Below are 21,128 nucleotides of genomic sequence, written 5' to 3' on the forward strand. Positions count from 1 at the left end.
CCTTTGCAATTCCAGTGGCTTGGGGCAGAAGACGGACTGTAGGGGCTTGAGAATCAAATGGGAAGCAATCAAGTAGAGATATGAGTCTAGTCTGTCTTTCCCATAGGCTTGGCTATGAATCAGGGACAGAGTCTATGACGGGAAAGCCCACTAGAGAAGAAGTTGAAGATGCCCAGAGAGGAGTTGTTTGGGATGGAGGGGCTCGGGATGGAGGGGGTGGGGGAAGCAGGCTGTGGCCTCTGCACTCCCTAGTGGGTTGAGCCTGACAAGTAACTTAAGTTGTCTGTATCTCCATATCCTCACCCATATGGGTAATGTCAGGGCTTCCCTCATAAGGTTGCAGTGAGGGGAAACATGAAGTAATCCATGTAAATCACTTACATGGTGCTCGGTATGTAGTTACTGATCAGTATACACCTGCTGTTATGATTATTGCCACCATCCAGTACCCAGGTGCCTGGGTGCCTCTCTCTTCCCTGAGGAGCAGGAAAGAAGTTCAAGGGCGGGGGCAGAATTGGGTATGGTTAAAGGTGGAAGGGAAGGTGTGGAGGAAGTCTGAAGTAGGAGGCTGGGTGGACGGAGGGGGGCAGTGTTTGAGAGCAGCAGGAAGGGATCTAAGCCTGGAGACATAAAAGGATCACCGCGCAAGAGCTGAGGTTGAAGCTTCCAGACCCGTGTCTACACAGCTGTCCCTCTGTGCTCAGCAGCTTGCATATGCAGAGGACACACAGGTTCTTGTACTGGGTTGAGGATTCATGGGGGTGGGTAAGGGAGATGGAGGAAAGATCAAAAGAGAACGGTTATCTTTGGAAAACAGTTTGGTGGTTCCTCAAAAGAGTAAACATAGTTACAATACGACCCAGCAATTTCATTCCTAGGCTTATCCCCAGGACAACTGAAGCATGCCCCCACAAAAACTTGTCCATGAACGCTCATAGCAGCATTATTCGTCACAGCCCCAAAATAGAAATAACCCAGATGCCCATCAACTGAGGAATGGATAAACGGAGACGGTCTATGCATAACATGGAAAAATATTCAGTCTTATAAAGGAAGGAAGTCCTGATACATACGACAACATGGATGAACCTTCTTAAAAAATGTTTATTTTTGACGTATATAGAGACAGTGGCAGCAGTGGGGGAGGGCAGAGACACAGAGAGAGAGAGAGAGAGACAGAGGATCCAAAGCGGGCTCTGAGCTGTCAGCAGAGAGCCACACGCAGGGCTCGATCTCATGCACCGTGAGATTAATACCTAAACAGAAATCAAGAGTCAGACACTTAACCGACTGAGCCACCCAGGCACCCGATATCAGTGAACCTTCAAAATAGTGTATGTAAAAGAAGCCAGTCATAAAAGACCACGTATTTTATGAGTCCATTTATATCAACTGTCCTGAATAGGCAAATCCATAGACAGAACATAGATTTGTGGTTTCCATGGGTTGCAAAGTGGCAGGGGTGTGGAAGGAAGTGGGGAGTGACTGGTAATGGATACAGGGTTTCTTTTTGGGGTGATGAAAATGTTCTAAAATTGACTAGTGATGGTGGCACAATCCTGAGTATACTAGAAACCACTGAATTATACACTTTAAGTGGGTAAATTGTACAGCATGTGAATTATATTTCAGTGAGACTATTATTTTTAAAAAGGGAGAGGAAGTCTGGCTAAAGGAGTGGCTTGTGGGGAAAAGTGAAGCTAAGAGGGTGAGGTTAGGCTTGGAGAAAACAGTGACCAGAGCTGACGTCACCATGAAGTCAAGAATGAATGGGGAAAGGGAAGGAGACCCTCAGCGACTGTGGGCTGTCCTCAGACCACTGGGTGTTGGGAACTCGCACCTGATGACAGTTACATCTCTGAAGTCTTCTGGTCTCCGAGCGAATCATCTTCGGTTTTTTCACGTCTCCCTCACAGCTGTGATGTTAAGTCTTGTCTGCTAAGATTTCTCTGCTTGGGTTTCCTGTCCCTCCTGCCCTACCCCCAGCCCCACCGATCCCGGGTTGTTAACAGTTTTCATCAATAACCCCCAGGCTCTGCTGGCTTCATTGGGATCGTCCCTCCCTCTCCCTTATGCCACCGAAACAAAGTCACCCTTCCCAGAAGCGTCAGCCATTTGGACCGTTTTAATCAAACATCACAGCTTGGGTAACTTATAAAAAATAGGAAATGTATTACTCACAGTTCAAAAGACTAAAAGTCCCAGATCAGGATGCCAGCCTGGTCAGGTGAAGGCCTCTCTTGCAGGTCTCAAATGTCTTATCGTGTCCTCACATGGCCAAAAGGGGAAGGAGCTAGGTGCAGTCTCTGTCCTTTTTTTCTCACCACCCCCCCCTTTTTTTTAATGTTTATTTATTTTTGAGAGAGAGAGACAGAGCATGAGTGGGGGAGGGGCAGAGAGAGAGAGGGAGACACAGAATCCTAAACAGGCTCTAGGCTCTGAGCTGTCAGCACAGAGCCTGAAGAAACACGAGATTATGACCTGATCCGAAGTCAGACGCTTAACCGACTGAGCCACCCATGCGCCCCGTGCAGTCTCTTTTATAAGGACACTAGTCCTGTTCATAAGGGTTCCCGTTTCATGACCCAATCACCTCCCAAAGGCCCCACCTCCTAATCCCATCGCATTGGCAGTGATGTTTCTGTTCACCTATGAATTTGGGGGGGGACACATTCAGAACATAGCACCAGAGAAATTTCCAGCACTGGCAACAGCTGCTCCCCTCAGTCCCCCTAAGGAAGATCTCAGACCTCTGGCCAGCAGCCCCATTGTTCCCGAGGAGGACCCCTCTGAGCGCCGCAGCCCCTCACGTCCTCCTTCCCATTTTGACCCAAGAGTCCCATCAGTGTGGCCCGGCCCCATAGCTGCTGGATGGAGAGCAGCAGCCCCCAAGGTGACGGGGCCTTGAGATGGCGTGTCTGGAGCCACCAGGCCTTAGCGCCCACTGGGGCTGTCTGCCCTGACTTTGCCTCTGTCTGGCCATTCTGCAGAGTACTCGGTGGCCATGCCTAAGTCCGTGTTCCCGGGCCTCTTCGTGCTGGGGCTGCTCCTCTGGAGCCTCACGGAGTACCTCATCCACCGCTTCCTGTTCCACATGAAGCCCCCCGGGGACAGCTATTACCTTATCCTGCTGCACTTCGTCCTGCATGGCCAGCACCACAAGGTGAGCAGGGCAGGCTCCTGCCCGGGGCCTGGCAACCGTGACCCGCTCGGGGGAGCTGCTGATCTTTCTGGGAGTCAGGCCGGGAACAAGTGGCCATCAGGGCATTTGCTGCTGCTCAGACGGGTGACTGGGTCCTAACTGGAAGCGGGCGTGGACAGAGTGAGCATGCGTGTCTGCACACCATTCATTTTTGACACCAGGCACGCTGCAGGTACGTTTCAGCCGTCATCTTTAATCCTCACACCATCTCATTCATTCGTTCGTTCGTTCAACAGACGTTCCCTGAGCGCTCACTACCTGCGGGCACTGTTCTAGATACAACAGAACAAAACTAAAAACTCACTGTCCTGGTGGAGCTTCCTTCTGAGGATGGTGCTACAGTTCTCCCCATTCCGCAGAGCTGCAAACTGAGGCTTAGAGAAATTAAGAAACTGAGGAACTTGTCCAAAGTCACACCTGGCACAGCCAGGATGTTGGGCCCCATTCTGTGAACCCCAGAGTCTGTGCTCTCAACTGTCTTTCTTCTTTTCTCCCTCCCCGCTTCCCTCTCTCCCTGCCTTTTGCTTCCAGGAGCTGGTCCTGGGGGGGTGGGGGGGGGGTGGGGAGGCGCACACCCGCGCACTGCTCTGTGGCTGTTACCTGCTTTCTCTCTCTCTTCTCCTCCAGCCCAGAGAGGGTCTGTCCCTTCTCAGAACACTCACCAAGCAGTCTCTAAAACCTTACCTCTATGCCAGGCCCTTGGCTCTTGAAGCTGGAGTCTAAGGCTTGGCTCTCTTATCTGCTTCACTGTGACCACACCCCCTTGGAACGCCCCCTAGGAGGTGGGGACAGGGAGACCGCGTCCGCTCACACTTCTGGTACCGGTCTACCTTGTGAGCCTGCGTTAACCTCCTCTTGCTGGTGTGCTGGCCCCCCAGACAACATCAGGCCTCCGTCCGGGTACCCCGCATGGTATCTGGCGGTGAGGCTCCTCTCTAGCACCTAACAAGTTCCGGAGCCAACGTGGCCTCGTGGGCTGGGAGCCCGCCGCCCACATCACCGCCGCCCTGTTCTTGGACAGGTCTCCAGGGCCCGTCCTGGCTTGGAAATTGGGAGCGGGACAGTCTCTCAAGGGCCTTCAAGCATGGTGGCCTGCCCTCCCCAAAGCCACCGAAGGTGCCAAGCCCACCCGTGACAGGTTGCTGCCGCCTCACTGGAACGCGCGGGCGGCTCTGCCCCTGTCCTCTGCGGTGCTGGGACCACAGGCAGGCCGCCCGGCCCGGCCGTCTGCTGACGCGTGAGCCTCTCCCTCCGCAGGCACCCTTCGATGAGTCCCGCCTGGTCTTTCCCCCGGTGCCGGCTTCTCTGGGGATTGCCTTCTTCTACGCGTTGCTACAGCTCCTCCTGCCGGAGGCGGTGGGGGGCACTGTGTTCACTGGGGGCCTCCTGGGGTACATCCTCTACGACATGACACATTACTACCTGCACTTCGGCTCGCCGCACAAGGGCTCCTACCTGTACAACATGAAGGCTCACCACGTCAAGCATCACTTTGCACATCAGCAGTCAGGTGAGGCCGCCCACACCCAGCCTCCTTCATTCGTTCTCGTATTTATTTTACAGCCACCAGTGAGCCCCTACCAAGGGTCGGGTACTGTTCTGGGTGCTGGGGATACACAGGAAGGCAAGCCGGGGGCTCCCACCCTACCCACTGGGAGACAAACAGGGAAATCAACAAATAGCAAAGATAACTTTAGACAGTGATAAGGGCCACAAAGAAAAGAAACCACGAGCTGTCGGGGAGGGTCCGGCTCTGTGTCATAAAAACAACGCGAGTCACAGATATGATTTCAGATTTTCTAGTAGCCACGTTAACAAGCAAAATTAAACAGATATAGTTAGTTTTAATAATATATTTTACAGGTGCCTGGGTGACGCAGTGGGTTAAGCGCCTGACATCGGCTCATGGGTTCCAGCCCTGCATCAGGCTCTGTGCTAACAGCTTGGAGCCTGGGCATGCTTCAGATTCTGTCTCTGTCTCTCTGCCCCTCCCCCATTCAAGCTCGCTTTCTCTCTCTGTCTCTCTCTCTCTCTCAAATATAAATAAAAACATTAAAAAAATTTTTTTATTATATATTTTATTAAGGGGCGCTGGGTGGCTTAGTCGGTTGGACATCTGACTTCAGCTCAGGTCATGATCTCCTGGTTCATGGGTTCAAGCCCCATGTCAGGCTCTGTGTTGACAGGTTGGAGCCTGGAGCCTACTTTGGATTCTGTGTCTCCCTCTCTCTCTGCCCCTCCCCTGCTTGCACTCCGTCTCTCTCTCTCAAAAAAAAAATTAACATTAAAAAAAGTAAAAAATATATATATTTTATTAAGCCAAATACAACCAAAATATTACCATTTCCGCCTGTAACCAATATAAAAAAACACTAATGAGATATTTTACATTATTTTTCTTATGTTACATCTTCACAACATCTAGTGTGTACTTTGCACTTACAGCACATCTCAGTTCAAGTGCTAAGTTTTCGTTTGAAATGCTTTAAAAAAAATTTTAATGCTTATTTATTTTTGAGAGAGACATAGAGCATGAGCAGGGGAGGGGCAGAGAGAGAGGGAGACACAGAATCCGAAGCAGGCTCCAGGCTCCAAGCTGTCAGCACAGAGCCTGATGCAGGGCTTGAACTCACAAACCACGAAATCATGACCTGAGCCGAAGTCAGACGCTTAACCGACTGAGTCACCCAGGCGCCCCTTATTAGAAATACTTGATCTATATTTAGAGTTTATAAAATTGACTATTTAAAAAAGTGAATTCACATTAGGTGAGTTGTCCTAAACATGCCTAAAAGTTTTTCAGTAGATCGGGGTGCCTGGGTGGCTCAGTTGGTTGAGTAATCACTCAACTCATGACTCTTGATTTCGGCTCAGGTCATGATCCCACAGTTTGTGAGTTTGAGCCCCGAGTCAGGCTTCATGCTGACAGTGCAAAGCCTGCTTGGGATTCTTGCTCGCTCACTCTGTCTCCCTCTGGCTCAGTTGGTTAAGTTTCTGACTCTTAATTTCAATTCAGGTCATGATCTCACAGTTCAGGAGATCAAGCCCTGTATGGGGCTCTGTGCTGACAGCAGGGAACCTGCTTGGGATTCTCTCTCTGCCCCCCCTTCAAAATAAATAAATAAATGTAAAAAATTAATTAATTAAAAAAAGTTTTCCAGTAACTCAGTCAACTATAAATTTTTAAATTGGAATTAGAGTTATTTAAAATGAAATTGGGGCACCTGGGTGGCTCAGTCTGTTGGGCGTCCAGCTTCGGCTCAGATCATGATCTCGTGGTCTGTGAGTTTGAGCCCCACATTGGACTCTGTGCTGACAGCTCAGAGCCTGGAGCCTGCTTCGGATTCTGTGTCTCCCTCTCTCTCTGCCCCTCCCCTACTCATGCTCTGTCTCTAGCTGTGTCAAAAATAAATAAACATTAAAAAAAATTTTTTTTAATAAAATGAAATTAAAACTTACAAAGGTGGGGGGGGGGTGCACCTGGGTAGCTCAGTAGGTTAAGCCTCCAACTTTGGCTCAGGTCATGATCTTGTGGTTCACGAGTTCCAGCCTCATATCGGGCTCTGTGCTAACAGCTCAGAGCCTGGAGCCTGCTTTGGATTCTGTGTCTCCCTCTCTCTCTGCCCCTCCACCACTCATGCTCTGTCTCTGTCTCTATCTCTCTCAAAAATAAATAAGCATTAAAAAAAAAAAAACTTAAAAAAATGAAATGAAATGAAATTAGGAATCGAGTGCCTCCGTAGCTCCAGCCACCTTCTCGGGGCTCAGCAGCCACACAGGTCAGTGGCTACCGCATTGGATGAAACAGCACTAGGTAAAGGGGTCTAGGAACGTATCATTGCAGAAGTGTCTTTACAGCTGAGGCCTAAGCTAAGAGAAGCCAGCATCCAACGTCTGGGGAAAGAACATCCCAGAAGCAACAGGTGCAAAGCCTCTGTTCCAGCCTCTGCAGCAGGAATGAACTTGACATCTCCAAAGAGAAGGAAGAGGCTGAAGTGTGAGACAGAGGGGAAGAGACTCAGGCAAGGGCCAGGCTGTCCCACCAAACACAGGCTGGATAAGGAATTTGGGTTTATTCCAGTGGCATCCTTGGGAGACTACAAACACAAGTACTCTGCTCTCAACCTCTGCCAGGAGGGCCCTGAGAGTTGGGAAGGCCAGCGGGGACAGATGTTCAAACCCTGCCTGCGTGCTAGCCCTCCCCAGGCTCCCTTCCCGAGGAAATTTCTCCCACGCCTTCACCGGTCCCTCATCTTCTCCCCATTTCTCTCCTTCTCTAGGATTTGGCATCAGCACTAAATTGTGGGATCATTTCTTCCACACCCTTATGCCGGAAGAGCCCCACCTGAAGATGCAGTGACAACTCCCAGCCCCACCGTCCTGCCCTCAGCCCAGCCGTGGCCCCTGCCTCACCCCCACCCCCCATCCAGACCCTGAAAAGAAGGTTTGCTTGGCCAGGCGGGACAGGCTTTGTCGGGCCTTTGGGCTTGGTGGGGGCATGCTGGAGAGACCCGGAAGACTGAGACAGACCCTGAGACTGCCCTCCTGACCCCCCACTGGAGGGTCATGTCCATGAGGTGCCCAGGTGGCTCTCAGGGTCTAGCTCTTTTCTAGAGCATCATGGCCTCTCCATTAGCTTCCCTGCCCAGAGCCTTAGCCCACAGGATGGCTTCAGGACCTGGCCAATGGGGAATTTCCCAAGGGGAATGAAGGAAACTGACCCCTGGGGCCAGGCCTGTGACCCACCTGTGTCTCAACACCTTGGGCCACCTGGGAGAACCCCCCACCCACCCCCCAGTGGTGGAGCTGCCGGTGTTAACAGCAAAGTGAGTCTACGGGGCCTGGGGTCCTTGTCTTCCTCTTCCTCCCTTCCCGGGGAGGGTTTGGTGGCTCTGGCTGTTCTCCTGATGAAAGGAGAACACTGAGGTAGATGAAGGGCTCTCACAAAGAGAGAGACAACATGATGCCTCCCATGGGCCACCTCCAGACCCGGGGCAGTGCCTTTGTCCCCTTGCCCCCAATCACAAATGCCAGCTGCACCGTCGGATGCCTCAGGCTGCCACACGTGCCCCACCCACACGCTCGGCCCTTTACCGGCCTATGCAGAGGGGTGGGGGGCCTCTGGCATGGCCTCCTAGGTGGCGGGACCCCGGGCCCCTTTCTTGAGGAACCGCCAGCTCCTCTAGCCACCTCCCCACCTGCCTTCAGAATCACACAGCTTTTCCCCGGGGGAGGCGACCGGGGCCTCTCGGTGGGCAGGAGCCCCACCCCGTCTCTGGCCATTCTTGACCTCCGCCTGGCACCGGTGGGCCTCTGCCGCCCCACTCAGGACCCTTCCAGCCAGCACCTCTTCACGCCGAGAAGGAGCCTTCGTGCGGTGCCTTACCCCCTCCCCAGCTGCTTCCCTGCACCTCCCCCAGCAGATGAGGTTCCCATCCCTGTCTCGTAACCAAAACCCTCACTGCTCATGAGAGGGTCTTATTTATCAACTATATAAATGCCCTTAGTCTGGCCCCCGACCGAGTAGCTGCTCAGATCGCCGTATCTAATCCCACACGTCAGGCTTATGTAAGACATTTTGTCCCGTTTTTGTTCTCTTCTCACCCAGAAACCGTTACTACTTGAAACATTTTAGAATCTCTAAGAGTGTAAAGGCTACAGAGAAGCAGCTTGACGGATCCTGTGATTTGTACTGTTTACTGTGGAGTTATTTAAAGATTTTGGAATAAATATACAAACTACAGTTGTGACATAAAGGTGTAAATAAATTGTATATTTTGAAAAATAAAAACCTTGAAAAAGAAATCAACAAAAGTTTGTTGGCACTTGTTGATTGGGGCCTCACCAAACTTCATGGCCGGGGTGGGGGGGGGGGAGTGGGGGAGGGGTGACGGGGTGGGGGGGGGGGGGGATGAAGGCAGTTGGTCCAGCAGGGAGGGGTGTTTATGTTACTACTGACCAGGCTGTGTGGACTTGCTGGAGCATAGTGATGATAAAAAGCTTGCCGACTCTTTCTTTTTTCAAGTTTATTCTACTTATTTTGAGAGAGCAGGCAGGAGCAGGGGAGGGGCAGAGAAAGAGGGAGAGAGAGAATCCCAAGCAGGCTCCATGCTACAAAGCTTGCCAACTCTTATCATCTTATTCAGTCTTATTACTGTCTTAAAATTCTCCGCAGACCACATCTCCCCTCACTGCTGGGAGATGGGCTGGAGCTGGAGGGTCGGCATTCTTCCCAGCCGCCTTGGTGCACCACTGGGGAGGTGTTTCTTCTGGAATTTATCAGATCCCAAATGAGGTTCCAGTCGACTTTCCTAAAATGAAGGGGGAAAGGCTGTAACAACAAATGCCCACAGTGGGAACTAGAATTTCAGGCCAGTTCGGTCTAGATGTAACGTAGTTTCCTGGGATGCCTTCTCAGCCACGTCAGTTCCCACCTGGGGAACCTGTCGAAGTACAGATCCAAGTCCTCCACCCTCAGTGTCTAATTCAATTGGTCTGGCGGAGGTGGGCTCTGAATTTGCCTGCCTAAAGATGGGGAAGCGGAAGAAAGCTAACCTTGGTGAGACTCTGGCGACGAGGCGAGAGCCCCCGCCCCTGCTGCCTCTCCCTGCTCCAGCAGCCACGCGGTGACTTTGTCCATGTGGCTCCCAGCCTGAAGACAGGTGTGACCTGTCTGAGCCACCCATCCCACAAGCTCCTGGAATCGGGCCCATCCAAGCAGCAGAAATCACAACCTGTGTTTCCTCGATGTTGCTGGAAATCTGACAGCAGAGCATCGCACCCAAGGAACAGGAAGAAACAAGAAGGAAGAACAGAGGAAGAGATTGCTTGGGTGTAAATATGTAAGTCCATCAGAGAAAAGTCTAAGATGAACAAGTTTGAGGAAAAAAAAAAGGCACTGGAAAAAACTTATTTAAAAAGATTGAAACAAAACTCATAAGAAACACTGAAATCTAAGTAAGTTTATAGCATGGTAATAAGATTTAGGGGAAAAAATAGTAAAACCAAGCCAACCTATTAATGAGAAAGTCTTCTTGGTGAACATTGGACAGATTCCCCCAGAGCTTCCTGTGCCCACTAGAACTTTCCAGGGGGTTAGGAATTTCCACAGAGCCTTTGAAAGACAGTAAGTCTCACTGTACAGAAAAGAATATAAGTGCTATGAGGCCCTTAACCTCAAGCAAATTGGTACTCATGGTGCATTCCTTGCCCAGCGACCGTCTAGTAGAGTCAGGGAATTTATTATCATGTGTAAGAGACATGAGCCAAAGATCAGATCTAAAGCAAGCAGGGGGCATTATCAAAATGCCAACACAGATAGCATGATGGGAAAGCCTGGAACTCATGGCACGTGATTATATTTATTTCTGTAGTGGGAGCAGACACAAAACCATCAAGAAAGTTGAATGTTTGCTCAGGCAAAGGGCCATTGAAATTCTGATTGGTGTAAATAACCAGGCTGAATGATTCAGTGATCTGAGCAATTTACCCTATCTGATTCTGTACCAACAAGCCAGCTGCCCTGGCAGAGGACAGGCCCTAGCCATTATATTTATTTCTGGCGCTGTGCTTGTACTTCTAGATAGGCTGTCTTTGGGCGTTTCTTGGCTGACCTGAAGAACTGCCCTTTTAACTGGACTCCGTTCTTTTCCTCCATTGGCTCTGGCTTCTGTTCTCTGTCTTTGAACTTTGTACTATTTCTTATTGTGCCCAGCACAATGCCCAACTTGTAACAGGCTTCAATAAATGTTAGTCTTGTCTCTGTCAAATCTCTGACGGGTTACATTGTTGGAGTCTTGCTTCTCCACCTGTTCTCTGGCCTCTGCTGCCCTCTGGTGACAGCATGGGGCTCTGCCCCTTCTGACTGCCTTCGTGACTATTTGCAAATCACACGTCGCTGGTTGTAAAATTCCAGCACTTTTCCACTTTACGTGTTCTCTTGACTTACTGTTTTGTCTCATCTGATGTTTTTGAGGGAAACCTGGAACTATGTTGAGGAGTTTCTGGTTCTAATTTTCTATGAAGATATGCTGGCTGTAGAGATTTGATTGGAGATTTCTTTACAGTGAGGTGATAATAGCACAATGAATAAATTGTATCTACTAAGGATGCTGCAAGTTGAATGTGAAATTTGGAAAATGCCAGAATTCCCATCTTCACTCCATCCCCAATACCTTATAAGCTTGTAGCAGGAAAAAAGAAGTGATAAAGAGGAAGAAGGAGAAGGAGAAAGAAGGAGAAGGAGAAGGAGATCTTGTTTTGGCAAAAGCATAAAGCAGGGGGAACCTATTTTCATTTAGGGTCCCTAAAATGAGAACATGGACATAGTAGTTAATTTGGGAGGTGATTGTGGAAATAGAGTGAGGAATTGGGAAGGATTAGAAAGGGAAAGTGGGGGAGAGCATATAAGGATGAGTATGTGAGGGGCGCCTGGGTGGCTCAGTTGCTTAAGCATCTGACTTAGGCTCAGGTCATGATCTCACCGTTTGTGAGTTTGAGCCCCACATCGGGCTCTGTGCTGACAGCTCAGAGCCTGGAGCCCACTTCGGATTCTGTGTCTCCCTCTCTCTCTGCCCCTCCCCTGCTTAAGATCTCTCTCTCTCTCTCTCTCTCTCTCTCTCTCTCTCTCTCTCTCAAAGTAAACATTTTTTTAAATTTTAAGGATGAGTATGTGAGGTTCTTATGCAGATTCTACAGGGTCATCTTGAGAAGCAGACAGGATATCTGCCAGGATTGTCCACCTAAAGGACAAGAGGCTGGAACGTTTATCGACCAGCTTCCTTTCCTGTTGGTTGAGGATTTCTTCCGGGGTGTCTACTCCCTCCTCACTTATAAGTTGTCCAGGCATGTAAGCCAACCAGATTCTTTGACAAAGGTCCTGGAGCAAAAGCAGAGAGATGAATGTGTGTACTTGAAATGGGATGCAATTACTACAAGCTGAGTGGGAGCTTCGCTTGTAACTGTGGCCAAAATCAAAGCTGAGACAGTGGTCAGACAGAACCTTCCGCCACAATTAAGGTTAAGACCAGAGGTGGACAGAAGGGTGAGAACAGGGTCACCATATATGTCTGCCACAGAACCCAAAGGGCTGTATTGTCAGTGTAAGAGTGAACCAGAAATACACCTACCTTCCCAGGGCACTGCCTGCATGGAGAGGAGAAAGTTTCTCTTGAGAATGTAGAACCACAAGCACAGCCCTGATGGAGGTCTGAAGCCTGAATTTATGCAAACTGGGTGGTCTGAAACACCCCAGGTCAAAAATTTCATGTAAAGTATTCCCGACTGGTGAAACCCCAGGGCTTTCAGCAGGAGCCCTTATACATTTCAGTGGAGAAATGCAACATAAATCAAGGTCCCCTAAAATTCCCACAGATAAAATTCCAAGGACTATAAACTCACAATAAAAACAAAACAAAACGCACAAGGAAAAAAGGCACCATGAGTAAAAGCTGATGGAAACAATATGCAACAGATGGGCATTGAGGAGGGCACTTGGGATGAGCACTGGGTGTTGTATGTAAGTGATGAAGCATGGGAATCTACCCCCAAAACCAAGAGTATGTTAGCCAACTTGACAATAAATTATATTAAAAAAAAAGAAACAATATGCAACAGAAATACACTCAAAAAGACATCAAACATTAGAATTACGAGATGTGCTAGTTATTTTCCATTTGTTCTCCCGATTCACTCTGCATCTTTCCCCCATTCCACACCATACTGTGTGTGAACTGCGTCAGTTTCTTCACTTGCTTATTGGCTGCAAATAGAGGCACCTACAAGAGATTGGCAGGATGGAGAGTGGGGTCCACGTATTTATTCCTAGAGCTCTTTTTTTTTTTTCTGCACTGTTTTGTCATTTTCAGCGTACATGTCTTTTCACCCACTTGCTCACATTTACTCCCAAATATTTTATTCTTTTGGCTGCTATTGTAAATGGAATTGTTTTCTTAATTTCCTTCTTGTCTTTTTCATTACTGATTTATAGAAACACAGCTGACTTTCATGTGTTAGTCTTGTATCATGCAACTCTGCTGAATTCATTTATTTTACTTTTTTTAATGCTTATTTATTTTTTAGAGAGAGACAGAGCGTGAGTGGGGGAGGGGCAGAGAAAGCAGGAGACAACGAATCTGAAGCAGGATTTAGGCTCTGAGATGTCAGCACAGAGCCTGACATGGGACTTGAACTAGTGAACTGGGAGATCGTGACCTGAGCGGAAGTCGGAGGCTTAACCAACTGAGCCACCCAGGTACCCCTGAATTCATTTATTAGCTCTAGTAAAAAGAATTTTATGAATTCTTTGAGTTTTCTATATGTAAAATTTCTATATGTAAAATTATGAAGACCCTTGGCACTTATGGGTAGTTGAAAGTGCCTAAAAGTTTTATAGCCTCCCGTCCCTGTCCCAGGGCCCCTCGCCCTCCGTCCATAGCCGTCAAACAACTGATGTGGGTATATAATGCTTTTGGTCGTGTCAGACAGCACCATTTGGAAGCACCTGCAGAACCCCACGGAAACATCAAGAGCTCGAGCTTCCTGGTGACAGACTGCTACAAAGTGATGGCGAGCACAGTCTTCCAGGTGACTCTGATTTCGACCTGTGTCACTAATGCTGGGAAAGGGACACATGTTTCCCGGAAAGGCTGTGCTTGCTTGTTTCTCTGCCTTAACCTTAGCACTGGGCTCACCTCTACACCTGTCTGGACAGTTTTCCGTGCGCCCACCACAGGATAGGCTCAATCCTGCCTGCTGTTCAGATGCCTATCTTCCCTCACACCTGCTTAGCAGGGACAGGCTAAGAGTCATTTCCAGTTAAATACCTGGACACCACTTCTGTGTCCCTGCAGGATTTTCCTAGATCCAACTAGGCATTCAGACTCATGGGACTACCATAAGCCACACTTGGCATTGAGAGTAATGGCATGCAGGATACATGGCTTGGCGGAGGATAGCATCAAATCCCTCTCTCCAGTGGGAGTCCCCGCAGCTGTCCCCACAGTCATCCAGGAGATAGTCTCTTTGCTCTCACCCCAGGTGCTAGCGAAAGAAGCTCCCCTCCGGTGGGTGTGGGGCCATCCAGGCTTAGAAGTCTTGTGACACACAGGAGTCAATATTCTCTTGTAACAACTCCATGGGCATATCTTCAGGTGTCACCACAAAGGGTGTGTCAGTAATAAGAGTGGCCACAGAGCCCAGCATCCCTCATTTATAGTTCTCATACCCTCCCAACGCCTAGCTCATAAGCAATTTACCAATCAGGGGTCTTTAGTCATCAGCAATATTTGGGCACATAGATGACCATCTGCCCTTATCAGGTTCTCAGGGGAATGGAGCTAAAAAGTTAACTGAGGGGTGCCTGGGTGGCTCAGTGGGTTAAGCGTCCGACTTCAGCTCAGGTCATGATCTCATGGTTCATGAGTTCATAGAGCCCCACGTCAGGCTCTATGTGGACAGCTTAGAGCCTGGAGCCTGCTTTGGATTCTGTGTCTACCTCTCTGCCCTCCCCCAGTCATTCTCTCTCTCTCTCTCTCTCTCTCAGAAATAAATAAACATTTAAAAAAAATTTTAAGTTAACTGAAAGATCCTTTTACAAAAGAGGAAAGGGTTTTGTTAACTCGATGTCCACAATTCCCAAATGCTAGAAGAATATTCTCTTTGTCATCCACAGATGACTTTCTTCCAGCCTTACAAGTGCCTGGGACAGCCCTTAAATAACACAAGATAGGTCTTTCCTGACTTCCAGATGCCTTTCCCCCTCGCCAGTGGGATATAAGTGCTCTCAAACACCGTGCCTGCACCACTCTCGTGGTCCTCACCGGACTGAAACATGTGCTTCTCAGCCTTTCATCCCCAGTATCCAGCAGGGCGCTAGATGTCAGAGGACGTCAGTGCTCAGTAAACATGTGAGTGAAAGGGGAATGAGCCATCTAAGCGTCGACTCCTTTTCCTGACCTTGCCCCTAGAGTTGGGTGTCTGGCTGAGTTTGGGGCTGGCAGTTCTCTGCACTAAGGCATGGCACTAATGGCCAGCGTGCGTGGAGCAAAGGGAACATCAGTTGTGCTGTGGCTTCTTTAAAGTCATGGTGTTGACCAAGCAGGGGCAACAGAGTAACTCACAGTTGTCACATTAAATCCAAAGGCACAGGCTGGCCATCCTATAGGGTCGGATAGAGCAGAGGGGGTGAGGGATGCCCCCATATCATTTTCTCACCTGCTGCTTTTTTTAATTTTAATTTTTTTTAACGCTTATTTATTTTTGAGAGAGAGAGAGGCAGAGTGTGAGCAGGGGAGGGGTAGAGAGAGAGAGGGAGACACAGAATCCGAAGCAGGTTCCGGGCTCTGAGCTGTCAGCACAGAGCCCGACGTGGGGCATGATTATTTATTTATTTTTTTAGTGAAGGCAGAACAGCAATTTTCAATTTTATAGTAATCAACAAACTCTAACATGATGCAAAATTGGTTTCTTCACATCATCTCTTTTTAATTTAAATGCAAGTTAGTTAACATACAGTATTGGTTTCGGGTATAGACTTTAGTGATTCGTCACTTACATACAACACCCAGTGCTCATCCCAGCAAGTGACCTCCTTGATGCCCAGCACCTGTGTAACCCATCCCCCACCCACATCCCCCACCCCTGAGTTTGATCTCAGTTTGTTCTCTGTACTTAAGAGTCTCTTATGGTTTGCCTCCTTCTCTGTTTTTATCCCATCTTATTTTTCCTTCCCTTCCCCTATGTTCATCTGTTTTGCTTCTTAAATTCCACATACGAAATCATAGGATATTTGTCTTTCTCTGACTTATTTCGCTTTAGCGTAATACCCTCTGTCTTCACCTGCTTCGGAGAGAAAGCAAGGCATAGGGTGGCTCTGTGCACCCTGTCCAGCCTCACTTAGTGGAGTTGAGTCCTCAACTGAGAAAGCCCCGTATCTAATACAGGAATGAGAGGACAACTACAACTTACCAAGTTTTACAGGTGCTTTATAACCATTATCTCGAGTGATCCGCGTTGCCCATTTTATACAGAAGAAACTTCTCTGTGTTTCTCTTGGTTGCTGCCCAATAATAAGTTGAACCCATAATGTTACTAGTGTAGACACCCAGGTAGAAGATACCGGTGGAAATGCATCCTGTAGTTTTTCCCTGACAGTCATGTGTAACACCAGCCCTCTGCTCTCTACCCCCCACCCCCACCCAAGATTGTGCTATTTCGTTCTGTCTGTAAGTCGCCTTGGTGTCTAGCCTGTAGGATTTCAAGTGAGCAAATCACAGACTTCCATCAGTTAAGAAACTGGGAGAAAAAAGGCTAAGAGAGTCAATTCTGCACCCTACTTCTCACTTCAGATACTGGAAAATGTGTATAATAAATATGCCATAAAAGCTTAAATATACAGGGGTGCCTGGGTGGCTCAGCTGGTTAAGCCTCCGACTTCAGCTCAGGTCGAGATCTCTCAGTCCGTGAGTTCGAGCCCCGCGTCGGGCTCTGGGCTGATGGCTCAGAGCCTGGAGCCTGCTTCCGATTCTGTGTCTCCCTCTCTCTCTGCCCCTCCCCCGTTCATGCTCTGTCTCTCTCTGTCTCAAAAATAAATTTTAAAAAGTTAAAAAAAAAAGCTTAAATATACAGCTATGTCCGTGTTCTCGTGAAGATTCTAACTCAGTGAACTGAGTGGGAAAGCCCAAGTCAAACTTCTGAGGACCCTCAGAACTCAACTCTGTTGAGTGGTACTGGGTGGTAATGAGAAAATTCAGAGCTTTATGGAAATAGAGAGGTATGGAAAAAGGGAAACCCGTCATGATTGTTCAGTTTTTGGTTTTCTTTTGGCTTTGGAACTGTCCTCTGGGAAATCGTCACTGTGAAGATCCCGTTTGAAAGTAACCGGTGTGAAGGCTGGCTCAGATGGGTTTGGGTTCCCCTTTCAATAGACTAGAGATTCCCATCAATGCTGTCCTGGGAGGTCCATTCTTCAAAGTGGGCATTGCCCGGACTGGTCAGTGGGTCACTGGAAGCTCTTGTTTCTTGTTTCTTCCCTAGTTCTGATGCCAACCATTAGCATCCAGAGAGGTATGTGAGTGCCAGAGCAATTTTTTAAACCTCTCATGTCATTGTTTCCATGCCAGGCTGTGATTCTAAAATTTACCAGCTGGTATCTGTGGACCGGCACTAGGAGCCACTGGGTGATGACTGCCCTTCACAGTTGCGGGAGATCCTTGATGATTCCCAGGCACGTGAGCCCTCCAGGTGGCTCTCTCTTAATGGTGGGGTTCTTTGCGGTCTGAAGAGCATGAACCACACGTGTTATTTCACATTTGTGAAAGATTTCCTTTGTGATCACAATCAGGGGTGGTTTTGCTTCTCAGGGGACATTTGGCAATCTCTTAAGACATTGCTGGTTTTCACAGTTCGGCGGGTGGGGCATGCTACTGGCATCTAGTGGACGGATACTGCTTAGCACCCTACAGTGCACAGGAGAGCCCCCTACAACAAAGAATTAGCCAGCCAAACATCAGTGTTATTCAGAAACCCTGCCCTAAGGCCACTGCTTAGTCCAAAGTAGGTTCAGAAGGCAGATTACTTTACGCCAGCCTATATTCTTTCTCTCTCTCTTCCCCCCCTCTCTCCTTCTCTCTCTCTCTCTCTGTCTTTTTCCCTCCCTCTCTCTCTTCCTTCCATCCTTCTTTCCTTCCTTCCTTCCTTCCTTTCTTCCTTCCTTCCATTTTCCAGTATCCCTGGGATAATTTCTCCTCCTCGGATTTTTATCTCACCGTGTTATTAGCTGCTTATCCATAGTTTCTTCACACCATCTCCGTCCCTGGGAATGTCTCCTCCCATTCTAGATCCACATCTCTCAGACCTTCCACAAAGCTCCAGACAGAGGAGAGCATCCCTGGAATGGGGAAGTGTTTCCACTAAAGTTACTACAGAGTATAAAGGGTAGTAACTGAGCAAACACTGTTCAATCCTTCCTCTTGCCCATAGAAATCGGTACAAATTCTTCAGTGGATACCCGTGGCCTTGTATATCTGACCCAAACCTAACTTCCAGTATCAGATCCCAGAGCTCTCCTACTAGAGACTGCAAACTCTGGTTACCTAAAGTGTCTAGGAGGGGAACCTAAATGTGTTAAGTTGAGCCTGGAGGGGACTTCAGCAAACAGATGAACTTTGTAAAGAAGGACAGCCTCTACTCTGCTCCAGCCTATTTTTATCACATAGGAAAGGGGTTCTAATATTTCCAGAGCTTTCTGTTATGCAAAAAAAAAAAAAAAAGTTGCTGAAAATTCATATTTTTCTGTAAATTTTTCATCTTTTTAAAAGTTGGCATCTATTAAAAATTATTTTAGTGTTGTAGAGGACACAGTATGTTAGCCTAAGAGCTCTCAATTTTAAACCCTGACGGACTCAGACCCGTGTCTCCTGCATGTGGCCATTTGTTCTGAATTTTTACGCTTTTGCTCATGGTGTATGCTTTACCTAGGATACACCAACACTTACCTCTGCGTGTTGTTCCCCCCCACCCACCCACCCAGAACTCATCCCAAGTCATTCAATAGCAAATGCGCTGGGCATTGTTCCAATCACTGAGGAGACAATAGACAAAATACATTTGGAGCTTATAGTCTAGTAATCATCTCTGAGGAATAAAATTATGGCTGAATTCTTTTTTTTTTTTTTTTTTTTTTTACTGTTTACTTATTCTTGTTTCTTTAAAAACCTGGAACATATTTTTTCTATAAATAAAAAAATGGAGAAGAATAAATATGGACAGGCTGAACATTTAAAAGTATTCTTTTCTAGAGTTTATCAGGTACTACAATTTTCATCTTTAAAATCCCTTGTTGTCTTTGCTGTAGGAGGTACAATGAGAAGTCTTTCTTGTAGATTAATTATTTATACTCAGGCAGACCCACAGCAGAAGTGGATTCACTGTGAAACTTACAACACTTAGGGGCACCTGGGTGGCTCAGTCGATTAAGCCTCTGACTTTGGCTCAGGTCATGATCCCCCAGTTCATGGGTTCGAGCCCCGCATTGGGCTCTGTGCTGACAGCTCAGAGCCTAGAGCCTGCTTTGGATTCTGTGTCTCCCTCTCTCTCTCTGTCCCTGCTCCACTTGCACTCTATATCTCTCTCTCTCTCCTCAAAAATGAAATAAAACATAAAAAAAAAAAAAGAAAAGAAACTTACAACACTTAATCTCCTGGGTCCCTCTCTTCCACAGGACATCCTCTAAGGCCTTGTACCTAATTTTTTTCTCCAACACTATTTATGAAAATTTTCAAATACACCAAAAAATCAGTGGGGTTACACTCCAAACACCTGTGTACTCATCACCTAAATTCTACAACTAACGATGTACTATATTTATCACACACCCCTATAACCATGCCTCTTTATACCCATTAATCCATCCTTATTTTTTATGCATTTAAAAGAAAATATCAGGCATCAGTACACTTCATTTCTAAACAGCTCAGCATTTCTATCATGAACTAGAGTTTAATGTTTGCTTATGCATTTTGGGGGCAAGGGGCAGGTAAATTTTCGATGTTGTGAAATGCACAAATATTAAACATACCATGTGATGAGTTTTCACAAATGTATACACATGAGTAACTCAAACCCCATCAAGATAATAAACATTATCATCATGCCAGAAAGTTCCATTATGCCCACACAATCCACTCCTGCCCCGCAATCTTGACTTTTAGCAGCATTTTTGAGGTAGAATTATCATACGATAAACTATAATACTTAAAAGTGTGTGATTTGATAAGTTTTTAAAACTTTCTTTAATGTTTACTTATTTTTTAGGGAGAGACAGAGTGTGAGCAGGGGAAGAGCAGAGAGAGGAAGAGACAAGAATCCAAAGCAGGCTCTAGGCTCCAAGCTGTCAGCACAGAGTCAATGCAGGGCTTGAACCCACAAACCAGGAGATCATGACCTGAGCCAAAGTCGGAGTCTTAACCAACTGGGCCACCCAGCCCCCCCAATGTAATTTGATAAGTTTTGATGTATGTATATACCACCGCAATCAACATAATGAATATACCCATCAACTCCCAAAGCGTCCTCATGCTCCTTTGTAATCACTGCCTTCTACTCCCCTTTCCCCCTAGGCAACCACTGACCTACTGACTGCCACTATAGATTAGTTTCCATTTTAAGATTTTATGTGCCTGAAATCATTTGGTGTGTAAAAGTTTGCTTTCTTTTACTCAATATAATTATTTGGAGATTCATCCATGTGCTTGCATGTATTGCTAATTCATTCCTTCTGACTGTTGAAAACAATTGCGTTGTATGGATTTCACATTTTTTATCCATTCACCTGTTGATGAAAATTTGAATTGGTTATTGCTTTTGGCTATGAAAATTAAGGCTGCTACGAACTTTCACGTACAAGTCTTTATTTGACCATATGCTTTCCTTTCTGTTGGGTACAAACCTAAAAACAAATTGCTGGATTATATGTGATCATAAGATCACATTTAACTTTTTAAGAAACTGTCAAACTGTTTTCCAAAAGGGTTGTGGAATTTTCCATGCCACTAGCAGTGTAGCTCCAGTTCCTCTATATCCTAGCCAACATTTGGTATGGCCAAGATTTTTAATTTTGGCAATTCTAATAATTATATAATGGCGGTATGTCATTGAGCCTTTAATTTACATTCCCTTAATGACTAATAATGTTGAGGATCCTTTCATTTAACTTGTTGTTGATACATCTTCTTTGGCCCAGTGTCTGTTCAAATCTTGTGCCCATATTTTAAATTGGGTTGTTTTGTTTTGCCAGTTATTGAGTTTTGAGGGTTCTCTATAAATGGTGGGTACAAATCCTTTATCAGATACATGATTTGCAAATTTTTTCTACCTGTATGCAGTTCATCTTTTCATTTTCCAAACAATGTCTTTTGGAGAGCAGAGT

At 47.2% G+C, this 21,128-nt stretch overlaps 1 protein-coding gene across 2 annotated transcripts in view; it reads left to right on the forward strand.

The window, feature by feature from the left end:
* The window catches only part of FA2H (fatty acid 2-hydroxylase), a 53,187-nt gene extending 44,171 nt beyond the window's left edge, over window positions 1-9,016 (forward strand). The window contains exons 5-7 of one of the 2 annotated variants that reach the window (XM_053210163.1): window positions 2,991-3,163; window positions 4,460-4,712; window positions 5,066-5,731. In XM_053210163.1, the coding sequence (XP_053066138.1) occupies window positions 2,991-3,163; window positions 4,460-4,712; window positions 5,066-5,322 (683 nt within the window). In that variant the 3' untranslated portion in view covers window positions 5,323-5,731. Of the gene's footprint in view, window positions 1-2,990; window positions 3,164-4,459; window positions 4,713-5,065; window positions 5,732-7,482 lie in introns of those variants that run through there. The other variant, XM_015087193.3, reaches the window with a different exon arrangement.
* The last annotated feature ends 12,112 nt before the right edge of the window (window positions 9,017-21,128 follow it).

Source organism: Acinonyx jubatus, chromosome E2, assembly GCF_027475565.1.
Source record: "Acinonyx jubatus isolate Ajub_Pintada_27869175 chromosome E2, VMU_Ajub_asm_v1.0, whole genome shotgun sequence".
NCBI lineage: Eukaryota > Metazoa > Chordata > Mammalia > Carnivora > Felidae > Acinonyx > Acinonyx jubatus.